Source organism: Chiloscyllium plagiosum, unplaced genomic scaffold (assembly GCF_037043375.1).
Source record: "Chiloscyllium plagiosum isolate Xiang-an unplaced genomic scaffold, Cpla_swu_hap1 HiC_scaffold_15, whole genome shotgun sequence".
In the NCBI taxonomy this organism is placed as follows: domain Eukaryota; kingdom Metazoa; phylum Chordata; class Chondrichthyes; order Orectolobiformes; family Hemiscylliidae; genus Chiloscyllium; species Chiloscyllium plagiosum.
In genome coordinates this window covers 28,478,746-28,491,858 of record NW_028270153.1, presented here as the reverse complement: position 1 = coordinate 28,491,858, position 13,113 = coordinate 28,478,746, and the positions used below count along the sequence as shown (strand labels likewise).

At 39.2% G+C, this 13,113-nt stretch overlaps 1 protein-coding gene across 7 annotated transcripts in view; it reads right to left on the bottom strand.

Moving 5' to 3' along the window:
* The window catches only part of ptprt (protein tyrosine phosphatase receptor type T), a 1,424,809-nt gene that overhangs the window by 262,613 nt on the left and 1,149,083 nt on the right, over positions 1 to 13,113 (bottom strand). For all 7 annotated transcript variants that reach the window (XM_043710562.2, XM_043710557.2, XM_043710558.2 and 4 more), the window contains one exon: positions 8,482 to 8,617. In XM_043710562.2, coding sequence (XP_043566497.1) covers positions 8,482 to 8,617 — 136 coding nt within the window. The remainder of the gene's footprint in view (positions 1 to 8,481; positions 8,618 to 13,113) is intronic.

Sequence of the window (13,113 nt, the reverse complement as noted above, 5' to 3'; positions counted from 1 at the left end):
TATAGTTTTCTATGAGATTCCCCTCTCATTTATCTAAACTCCCGTGAACATAGTCTGATTCAATCAGGTCTCTTTTCATATGTCAGTCCTGCCATCCTAGGAATCAGGCTGATGAATCTCTATTGTGCTCTCTCCATAGCCAGAACATCCCTCCTCAGATAAGGGAGCCAAAATTGCTCACAATATTCCAATTGCAGTCTCACCAAGGACATATACAGTTGCAGCAAGACATTCCTACTCTTGTACTGAAATTCTCTCACTAAGAAGGCCAGCATACCATTTGCCTTCTTTACCACCTGCTGTGGAACAATGTTTACTGTATTCAGTGCTCATAATGTGTCTGCATGACTGCTAATTCCATTAAAAATTGTTTTGCTACAATTCAAAGTTATATTTCACCACAAAAGGAAATGTATGTCTGTGTTTGTAAGCAAATTAAGGCTATTAAATTGAGCTTGGCTTCGTATTCAATGAAATCCTACTTTGACCCAAACAACAGAATGATAATTATGAATCAAAATATCCATTTGTTGGAAAACTATCCATACAGCAGTCTTGAAATCAGTGTATAAGCATACTCCCTGGGATGAGGGCAAGTCCAGTATTTACATACATGCTGGTGTCCATTAATAGCAATGTTGAAAAAGGTGTAGGCCATTAAGCCACCTGATCCTTTTCTACCATTCAAAGAGATCACAGCTGATTTGTGGCTGAACACCATATAGCTGTCTTTTGCCAGTATCCTCTGACACCTTTAGTTCACAAATATTTATCTATCTCAGATTTAAAACTAAGAACTAATCCAGTATTCACTATTTGTGGAAGCAAGTTTCTAAATTTCTACCACCCTTTCTGTTTCAAAGTGCTTCCTCACATCTCTTCTGAACAGTCTGGCCCAAAACTGCAGACTGTGTCCCATTGTTCTAAAATTCCCAACCAATGGAAATAATTTATCTTTATCTACTCTGTCTTTTCCTGTTAATATTTTGAAGATTTCAATTAGATCACCCCTTAACCTTCTGAACTCTACAGAGAACAGGCCTAATTTGTATAGTCTCTCCTCATAACCTAACCCCTGACATCTAGATATCATTCTTGTAAACCTACATTTTACTTCCTCCAAGGCCAATATATCCTCCCTAAGGTGCAGTGTCCAGATCCGCTCACAGGATTCCAAGTTGGGTTTAACCAGAGTTTTGTAAAACTGCAGCACAACTTCTGCATCCTTGTACTCATTTCTGTATAGGTCAATATTCCATTAGCTGTCTTGATTATTTTCTGTACCTGTTTGTGAAATTTTAAAGATCTATGCATCTGAAGCCCCAGTAAATTTGGATATATAATTTTCCGTGCCATTATCCAAGTCATCAGTCAGTAACGTGAATACTTGAAGCCCTAACACAGATCCTTGTGGGACACCACTCGTCACTTCCTGCCAATTTGAATGCTTACCCATTCTCTCTACTTTATGCCACCTGCCACTCAAGCAATTCCCAGCCATATTATTAACTTGCCCTCAATTCCATGGGCTTCTATCTTAGTTAACAGATTCTTATCTGGGACTTCATCAATTCTGGAGGTCAGTATAAAGAGCATCCATAAACATTCTCATGTCCATTTCTTCAAAAATTTCAATGCTGGCTCTCTTGATTAACTGATAATTTTCAAGATGTTCAGTTACCTTATCCTTGATTATAGACTCCAACAAACACCCCCACCACAAATGGTAGGCTGAAATGTCTTGGATTTCCTCATTTGCCTTTCTTAAAAAGCAGAGTAATATGTGGAATTTTGTAATCCAGAGGGACAACTAATTTATCTAGAAACTCTGAAAGACTATCGATAGGGCATTTACAATGTGCTCGCCTTCTTTCTTTAACACTCTCAAAGGGAAACCATTAGGTCCTTTATCATATTCGTCACTCGTTAATTCCCTTAATTTCCTTATTAATGATGTTTAACCGACATTAATTTTATTCCGTCCCTGTTCCCAATCCACTAATAATTTCTTCAGGACATCTGGCGTGCTATTCTCCTTTTCTACTGTAAATACTGAGGCAAAGTGATTATTCAACATGTCTGCCATTTCCCCACATTCATTGACAACATTCCCACTTTCAGTCTTCAGTGGGACAACATTGCTTCTGACCACCCACCTTCCCTTAATGTAACCATAACATTTCTTCTTACTGATTCTGATGTCCCTGGCAAGATTTCTTTCATAATCCCTTTTAGTAGCTCTTATAAGCTGCTTTTAGTTCTTTGCCGGTGTTTATATTTTTCCCATTCATGCAGGATCTGCGTTGTATTTTTGTGTGCCCTTTTAGTTTTATACTATCCCTTATCTCTTTAGTTGTCCATGACTGTTTCTTTTTCTGTGAACTGGAGCTTTTGCCTCTCAGGGATATAAATTGGTTTTGTTTTGAGTTAAATGTTTCTTTAAACATCCTCCACTGTTCTTCATTTGTTTTTCCCCATTTGCAGATTTTCCCATTTTACTGTGGACGGTCTCTGTCTCATCTTGTTAAAATCGGCCTTACCTGAATCTAAAACTTTCGATTTTTCTTGCTTTCAAGTGCTCCTTTGAACTTGATCATGTTATGATCACTATTTGATAAATGTTTATGCATAATTAAGTTACTAATTAAATCTGGCTTGTTACACCTTACTAAACCCAATATTGTTTGTCCCCTTGTTGCACCCAGGACGTATTGCTCTCAGAAATTATCCCAACCCACACTCCAGAAATTCACTACTTTTCTGACAGGTGCTTGGTTGCCGTTCTCAATTTATGTTAAAGTTAAAATCCTACATTAATACTACATTGGATTTGTTACACATTTGCCTAATTTCTGCATTTAAAGAATCTAGTACTTTAGAGCTGCCATGAGGGGGTTTATACACAATATCTATTATAGTTTTAGATCCTTTACTGTCCCTCAGTTCCATCAATATGGCCTCCACTAAATATTTTCCCCTCATTATAATTTTGTTTCTAATCATTAAGGCTACTCCATCTCCTCTGCTATGTTATCTGTCCTGTAAACCTTATAACCTGGTCATTTAGATCCCAATCCCAACCATCCTGCAGCCATTTCTCAGTAATGGCTGCTATATCATATTCTACAATTTGCATTTGTGCACCCATTTAATTCATTCCTTATGCTCTGTGCATTTGTAGATAGAACTCTTATTAGAACTCATTCTCAGCACTGATGCTTTATTCACTTTTTTATTATTGCTCTCTTTTGTCTTGATCAATACACATGAATATAGTTTTATCATTCTCAGGCATAAATGAATAATGATTCCTGGCTGTTTCTTTATTCTCTATCATGTTACTGGATTTTGAAACTGTACTGACTTCCTTCAAGCTCTCCCTGCCATTTACCAATTTAAAGTCCTTAAGACTGGCCCATTTAGCCTATCTGCTCGGACATTGGTCCCAGATCGGTTCAAGTGGAGCCTGTCCCAACAGTACAGTTCCCTCCTGTCCCAATGCCATGCCCAATGAAATCAAAACATTTTTTTCTTGCACCACCCTTTTCGCCATGTGTCTACTTCCCTAATTTATTTATTGCTATACCAATTTGAACATGGATCAGATAATAATCCAAAGATTATAACCCTTGAGGTCCTGTTTGTTAACTTGGTTCCTAATTCCTCATATTTCCCAAACAGGACCTCTTGCCTACTTTTGTCAATGTTGTTGATCCTAACATGAATTGCAATGACTGGCTCTTCTCCCTCCTACTCCAATATCCTTTCAAGTACCTTGAAATGTCCCTTACCTTGGCACCAGATGGGCAACACACAATGCCAGACTCTAGATTCTGCTTGCAAAGGATGTCCCCCTAATTAGAGAATCCCCTACAACTACCATTATCTGCCTGAATGGCCTCCTGTGTCACAATGCAGTGGTCAGTTTGTCCATCCTCCCAAGAGTCCTTTCCCTCCTCCATACGTACCCTATACCTATTGGACAAGGTTAAGAGCTGAGCATCCTCCAATGTTAAATTTAGAACCTGCCTCACTTGTGGTCACACCCTTTTGTGCCTAACCACTGGCCAAATGAGAAGTACTTAACCCATAGGGTGTGACTGCCTTCTGAAACACAATATCCAGGTAACATTCCCTTCCTTGATATGTAATGTTCAAAGCTCGGACTCCAGCTGAACCACAGTTCCTTAAGCAACCAACACTTGTTACAGATGTGGTCACAATGAGGTTCACCAGCTCCCACACCATGACTGGTCCTGCATCTCTAAATTATTTAATCTGTTTTCGAGTTGCATTTTTATATCTCCTACTGGTCCATAATTTTTAAATCTGTAAAATATTTCTCCAATTTACCTTTATTCTGGAGACAGATAATAAATCCACTTCATTGCGTTGCCAATTAATGGTAATAAAGGGGCTGGCGGCCTCATTTTTATCCCTAATTTCAGGTGTGACACTGGCTAGATGGATATTTTGGGCTTTGTAAAAGCTGGAGGCTCATGGCATGTGAGAATTGCTGGATCTAGGATGTCAGTGTCTTTCCAGTCAGCTGCTGAATGGTTTTCCTGTATTGCCAATTCCGCATGACTGAACAATTGATTCCACCCCTTCCTAGGTAAAAACGAGGACTGCAGATGCGGAAAACCTGAGTCTAGATTAGAGTGGTGCTGGAAAAGCATAGCAGGTCAGGCAGCATCCAGGAATCTGATGAAGGGCTTTTGCCAGAAATGTCGATTTTCCTGCTCCTTGGATGCTGCCTGACCTGCTGTTCTTTTCCACCTCCACCCCTTCCTAAATCCCCTCCAAGATCACTGTCCTCCCTCAAACTTCATAGAAATGCAAATTTCCCAAACAGCCTCCAATGTACCCCAAACTTACCAAATCTATTTCCCAAGATCTCCAACCTCTGACACAATGCGTCTTATCGCATCTCCCGAGGTGTCCGATTGTCAAATACCCAATACCAAATGTCAACTAGAAATAGAATACCATATCCTAGAATTGGCCTTCCCATCCTGAAATCTGAAACCTGTTGACGCCCCTAGATTGGAATTGAACACTCCCTTTCAGCATCAGTACCCCACACACCCCTGGGCCAACGCTCAGATCCTGCTGCGGATTAGTCCACTTCACAATCTTTACATCTCACTTTCCCCTCCCCCCTCCCACTCTGCTAACACCCAACAAGCATACAGCCAATGCTGAATATGAAGGGAAACTGCATTGTGAATCGAATGTGAAATAGTTATGCATGAACATGTAATGAAACATTTTTACACCAAGCCATTTCCTTAATAAAGAAAGTCACGTAAATGTAAAATTCCAAATACTATACGCAAATTCCTACTTAATTCCCACTTGATATATTGGTTTCTCTTCTAATTCACATCCACCTTGTTGTGAAGGTACCGACCTAAATTTTATGAGCAATCCCTGAACCAGAATTGGTAGGCCTGAGACATATCTGCTCTGGGCCTTCACACTTCCTGTAAATTAACCTACCAAGCTATGAGTGCAAGCTGGGATTTCCCAGGCACCTGAAACCATAAGGTATAGAGGAGCAGAATTCGGCCATTTGGTCCATTGAGTCTGCTCTGACATTCAAATATGGCTGATATATTTTTCTAGTTGGAGAGGTTGAACTACGCTAGGGCTGTTTTCCCTGGAGTGTGGGAGGCTGAGGGGTGACCTTATAGAGGTTTATAAAATCATGAGGGGCATGAATAGGATGAATAGCAAAGGTTGTGTCTTCAGAGTGGGGGTATCCAAAACTAGACGGCATAGGTTTAAAGTGAGAGGGAAAAGAGTTAAAAGGGACCTAAGAGGCAACTTTTTCACACAGAGGGTGTTGCACGTATGGAATGAGTTGTTAGAGGAAGTGGTGGAAGCTGGTAAAATTATAACATTTAAAAGGCATCTGAATAGGTATATGAATAGGAAGGGCTGAGAGGGATATAGGCCAAATACTGGCAAATGGGACTAGATTAATTTAAGACATCTGGTTGACATGGAGGAGTTGGACTGAAGGGTCTGTTTCAACGATAAAACTATATGAATGGATAAATTTGTTCTCCTGCCTTCTTCCTTTAAACTTTGATCCCCTTACTAAACAAGAACATATCTATCTCTGGCTTAAAGACGCACAATGACTTGGCTTCCACAGCCTTCTGTGGCAATGTGTTTCACAGATTAACAGCCCTGTGGCTGAACAAATTCATCCTCATTTCAGCACTAAAGGATCATCCTTTTACTCTGAGGGGGTGCTGTTTGGTCCTACACTCTCTTATTGGTGGAAACATCTTCTCCAAGTCCACTCTATCCAGGCCTCTCAGTACTCTGTAGGTTTCCTTCAGATTCTCCCTTCCCCACTCCCATGAATATCCTGCTGAACCCCACATATGACAAGTCCTTCATTTGTGGGATCGTTCTTGTGAACTTTCTCTGAACCCCTCTCCAATGCCAGCACATCCTTCCCTAGATATGGGGCCCAAAACTGCTCTTATTATTCCAAATATGGTCTGACCAGAGCCTTATACAACCATAGTAATATATCCTGCTCTTGTATTCCAGCCATCTTGACATGATGCTAACAATGCATTTGCCTTCCTAACTGCCAACTGAACCTGCATGTTGACCTTAAGTAAATCCTGATCCAGGACTCCCAAGTCCCTTTGTGCTTCAGATTTCTGAAGCTATTCCCCATTTAGAAATAGTCTCGGACACGATTCTTCCGAGGAAAGTGACACTTTCCCACATTGTATTCTATCTGCCACTTCATTATCCACTCTTCTGTAACCTCCCTGCTTTCTCAACATTGCCTGTCCCTCCACCTATCTTTATGTCCTGTGCAAATTTGGCAACAATATCTTCAGTTCCATCATCCAGATTATGAATATAACATGAATTGTATGGTCTCAACACTGACCCCTGTGGAACTCCACTAGTCATGGGCAGCAGTCCTGAAATAGACCCAGTTAGCCCCACTCTCTGCCTTCTGCCAGTCAGCCAACCCTCTATGCATGCCAATACCTTGCTCCATCACCATGATGTTGTTATCTTGTTTAACAGCCTTCTGAGTGCCTCCTTGTCAAAGCCTTTCTGGAAATCCAAATATATCACGTCGACTGGCCATCCTTTGTTTAACTTTTGTTGACCAATCAGATTTCTGCCTGCTATGTCACCAGCAGTGGCCTTCAGGTCAGTCCCAGATAGCTGGGAGGTGGTAGGAGGCACAGCCAATGGGGCAGGCAGAAGGATGGTGACAATTCAGAGAGGGGGCAAGAGGCAGCTCTAACTGCATTTTTCCTGCTTTTTACCAATATGGCAATAAAACAATTCTACACAGAATATGTGTGCCCCATCCTGTCCAGTAATCTTACTTTAAAGTAGTTGGTGTGATTTAAGTCAACTTTAAGGCCACTATGTATGGTTCTATAGGCATCAGCTGCCATCCAATGCATTGATCGAGTGTTTATTGTTTGTGCATAAATTCTGACAGTGAGTGTTTGTGCTATTTCTTAAATTGATGTTGAGGGGTATCTTAGCCAAACCAGATTATTCTGACCAGGTCTGCACTCGAGACACATATGAACAGGAATCACTAGAAAAACCATCAAAACCACGAATCCTGGTCAAGTTCTCGTTCTTCCTCCAAATCAGGGATTTAGAGCTTCAATATGTCGTCACACTGTTTGAATTGAAATCAACTGAGTGAATCCATGCATTAGACCCAACGCCCTGCTCAATTCACTATCAATCAGTGCATTTGCTTGCTGTCACGTCAAGGGAATTAATGATCAATTTTTGAGAATAAAGGAAAAGAAATAATTGAACAAAATTTGAGACAAATTTTAAAGGGTGTGGTGAGCTTAACCTTATCAAATCCCTTGAAACTTAATTAAACTGGAATTTCAAACAGAAAGTGGACTCTTCCTTCCAAATGTGCGAACTATTTTGCTTTTACTAAAGTTTGGAAACTAGCCTAATTCTTGGAAACACAAATAAAATGTTTTTTTTATATACTGGCTGAAGATGTAGCTCAGAAATGTTTATTTTCAAATTTAATTTTTATCTATTTATTTCATGACTTCAGTTTTTTTTTTGTCTTCATTGGCTTCCTATTCTCAACTGCGAAGAAAATGAAGTCAATTTGATCAGACACCAAATTTGGTCAGTTAAGTGGAACCAATAGGAGTCAAATCATTAGATTGCATTTATAGCAAAATCCATCTTGGAAGTGACAGGATAAATTGTACAAGATTGCAACTACTTACAATCATGCATGCGTGACTAGGCTATCCAGATAAATATCTAAAACACATTTGTTCAAATTCAAGTCAATTCACCAAGCTATGGTAAAGGTTCCTCCATGCCTAATTTCCTTCCAATGTTCTACAAAATAAAATCCATGTACTGTCTATTTCCTTGTCATAAACTTCTGCTGCAAATGTTGAACTGAAAATATTTTCTCATTAAACCTACCGTTTTTTAACTATCAGCATCACTCCCAGCATGATGATGATGAACATTAAGATTCCTGCAATAACTCCAGCCATTTTCACTGTGTTATCTACTTGTTTTTCTGGCTCCACTGTATTGGAGTTCTGCGTTGAGGCACCTGAGATGCAAGAAATCATAGAATTAATAAGATCTTGAAAGTAAATTTGCTTTCATCACTTAGAACATCAAAGTTACATCCTTTTTTGCAAAAGCACTGTTTACAAATATTTCCTTCAAATATTTTGCTTCAGTATTAACATGTTGGTTTTTGATGTTCTGACATATTACAGTGACACAAGATGAGAAGGTCTCAAATTGAGCTGGTACTATTTGTTAAAATTATTCTGCTCCCTTGGTCTCAACCTGGTACTGCTGGTTGGTTGGCATGAGTTAATAATCATGAGGGAGTAGTCCCATAATTTGATACTTCCATTTGGAATATCCCTCGTAATCAGTGGCTCATAGGAAATTGTCAGTATTCAGCCCCTCAAATTCTTTTCATTAATTTTAGTGGATACAATACCATGGTTTATTCAACCTTCATTTCCCTAGTAATGCTTTCAATCATAATCTTCCCCTTGGAAAGGGGAGATGGCCACTCACTAGTGGATCTGTTTTTGTAACATGGTAGGTTGCTTTAGGTCAATAGGATGCTGCTAAATACTGAAGCCATCCTATGTCCTCTGACTGCTTTTTAAAATTTGCCTCATGTATAAACTAACAAAAACAATTGCTGAATGGAAATTTTAAAATAATTTCAACAGCTATGGAAGGAAAGAAATTGGGAGATCTTTTAAAATTAAATGAATTTTGACAAAAAGAATAAATTGACATGAAAAGCAAAATGAATTGAACATGAAGAGGAATCACTAGTGTGATCTAAATATTTCCATGGATATAAATAGGAATTTTGTCATTCAGTGTGCAAGATTGATACAGTCTGTAGAATTGTCACTGGACTATAACACCGCTGACAAGGATGAGATCAAACAAAGAGGAACTGCATGGAATCGTGATAATCTACTGCTCCAGAAAATCAGTAAACTGCTGAAGCATTTGTTTGTTATGTAAGGAGGGCATTACAATTATTTTAAATCAAATTTGGAATGGCTAGAATACTACAGCAAATTATCTTCTTGAGGGAGAAAGGAGCAAGTTTTTATTTGCTGGTTGTTGGATCCTTTAATGTCCATGTAAACATGTGGAATCTGAGTTGGGAGAAGGAATAAATCAGAATTTACATCCAGGAAGCCAAGTTGGGTTGGATGTTCTTCAGTGAGCACGTGCTCTTAGACTCACACTTTAAACTCTTTTGAGGAAAGCTGTGGATAGACTTTGTGCCCATGTGTGCACCTTGTCAAGATGGGTAGGAGTTATTGAGACTTCTCAAACTGTCACTGCAGTTCGACTCTTTTTGACCTTGAAAGGCACCAGCAAAATTCATACCCAGTTGAAAGCAAGCATGAAAGTTTTCCAAGTTGTCTGCAGCAAGAGCTTGAGATTGAAAAAAAACAAATGGCCTACTTGAACCTTGAGGCAAATCTTGGCTAGAAAGATGCACAAAACTTTACTTCAGGTTAGAAAATCCAGATGCTATTCACACATATGGCAGTTGTCAACAGCTCAGAATGATTATGTAAATGATAACACAATCAGGTCTCAATTTTAAACAACTGATTCAGATTGGGAAAATCAGTGCTACCATCAAACAGCTCTGATGGTCGTAAACACAACAAAATGAAACCAAATGATGGCAGAATTTTCCTGTTGATACTATGGTTTAGAAATAGCTACTCTGGTTTGTGATGCATGAATCTGTTTAAAAAATCTCCTTTCAGATAAACAAGTTTACTTTTCATACTGTTTGTAAAATTTCCCTTGCTCTGGAAATGGTAAACAATGCACTGAAAATATTTTTTAAAAGTGTTATCTTGCAGAATTTCTCTATGCATTGAGGAACATCCAAGAAATATGGTTCACCCTATATAGTGAACACAACAATTTCACACCATTTGAAAAATGAAGATCTCTGGCCTTATTTTGTATTCAGAGAGAAGTATTTGGATGTAGGTTTGCTCGCTGAGCTGGAAGATTCATTTCCAGATGTTTCATCACTATACTAGGTAACATCTTTAGTGGGCCTCCGTGCGAAGCACTACTAAAAATTCCTGCTTTCTATGTTTGGGTTTCTATCAACAAACACATTGAGTTAGACCCCATCTACCAACCCCTGAGAAAAAAGAACAGGAAATGACATCACCACAGGAAATGACATCACCAACCCAATGAAACCCAAACATATAAATAGAAAGCAGAAACTATCAGCAGTGCTTTACCTGAGGCCCACTGAAGATGCTACCTAGTATGGTGACGAAATGCCTGGAAATGAACTTTCTAGCTCAGTGAGCAAACCTACATCCAGAACCTCAACCTTAGCTACAAATCTTCTCAAAACTTGCTAGGAAGTACCTATAGAAAACATAAACCAAATGTATCATATATATATTTGCATCCAGATATGTCCACATAACATTCACAATATATCTATATGAATCATTCATGCCATTATATCAAATGACTATATTCAACTTGAAACAAATATTAACACCTGCCAATATTAATATAAATATTTGCACTCATGTATATCTATACAAATTATCCGCAAACTCAGACTTAAAATATTTATACACATATTGATAAGATACGTGCACACATGTACATTAAAAAAACTCAGTATACAAAGAAATTTTCTTTTTGAAGAAAAAGATGAGTTTCAAATTTGAAAATTTTGACTGATAGTTTGATGGGTAAGGCGCATAACAAGCTGTGGAATTGATCTCAACAGATCAAAAGCATCCTGAGTTCAATTACTGCTTCCACAGCAGTAAATTCTCACCCAACATGGCAGTGGACGATTTAGGGACCTAGTCAATGAAAGAGGAAAATTCAGCTGAGATTTTTGCTGTTGATCCATACTTAGGAAGCCAAACTATAAAATGTGCCTATATATAATTGCATACACATCTATTTAAGGTACAGCAATGGCATTTATGTGTGATTCACATATTATTGTGAGTCACTGATCAGACACACAAGGAAGACTATTTGATCCTAGGAAACTATGCTACAGCCTGATTCAGCATGTCTAGGAGGACAGAGCAAGAAAGGAGGATATATACAAAACAAAATCTTTTCTATTGATTTTCCACTTTTTTTCCAATGTCAGAGGATTGATCCAAATGTCGATTATCCGAACAAGATTGCAAAGTCCCGATGCTTGGCTAAACTGTGTTATCTGGCATTCGATTATCTGAACATTTGATTATCTGAACAAAGTACTCCCCACCTGTGTCGTTCAGATAATCGAGGTTCCTCTGTAGATATGTCATTCATAAACATAAAAATATTCTAACCCTCAGCAAGGCTCAGCTTTCCTTGCCCACATTTTGCCATTTAGATGTGAAACATCATTTTAACACCATTGAAGGGTGTGTTTCAATTAAATAACTTAATCATTCAGTTGCTGATAATTGACCAATAAAATGCAAAAGATCTTCACCCAACAACAAACACTGCACTCCATAGTGTGAAGCACTTTCAGATATTCCAGTAACAGTGTTGGGCATAAAATACTCATTTATCAAATCAGTTTTTGGTAAAGGTGAGGTCATTTTTATGAGCATGCTCTCTGGGGAGCAATGTTGCTCACAAAGAGCTTATAAAAGGAAATTACATTGACACTCCTGTGCTCCTGATTGCTGATATCTGCCAACCCACTTTCAATTCTAAAACCTTTGAGTCAACATCTGGCATTGACTCTTCTCCTCTGCATTGCTTACATCTGCCTTTTCAAACTGCTAACATCCTTGCTTTTGGCTCTGTATGATATTAATTCTACAGTTATTCAGCCATTCCATTAGCTTCCTTTCACTGCTCTCATCCCTGCCATTCCCACCAGTCAGGCCCCTTTGAGCTGATCGATTAAGTTCAAAGGGAACAGATTGGAGTATTTACTGACTTAGTCCTTCATTATTGGCTCTGGCTAGACGACATAATTGTTGAATGTGAAGATGTTTGCAGAGATCTGCTTACTTAAATGTCACTGACCTCACACAATGTACCATTTTAATAGGTCAGACTCTCACACTGGACAGGAGAAGGTTTCACTGAAATCTAAAACACAATAAATAATGACATAATTCAAGCCCATTTTGGTAACAGCGAGGGCCTTGCCAGGAGGACTAGACTTGAAAGAGCAACAGATTCAGAATAATAGGCAAGTCAATTTGTTTTAAAATAGTTTCCTTGCAGTTCATTGCAGACTGGGAAGCATCTGAACCAACCGAACTCATCTCGGCATACCTCGACACGGTCCTGTCCCCATTAGTCCAAGAACTCCCCACCTACGTTCGTGACACCACCCACGCCCTCCACCTCCTCCAGGATTTCCGCTTCCCCAGTCCCCAACGCCTCATCTTCACCATGGACATCCAGTCCCTGTACACCTCCATCCCCCATCACGAAGGACTCAAAGCACTCCGCTTCTTCCTTTCCCGCCGTACCACCCAGTACCCTTCCACCGACACCCTCCTTCGACTGACCGAACTGGTCCTC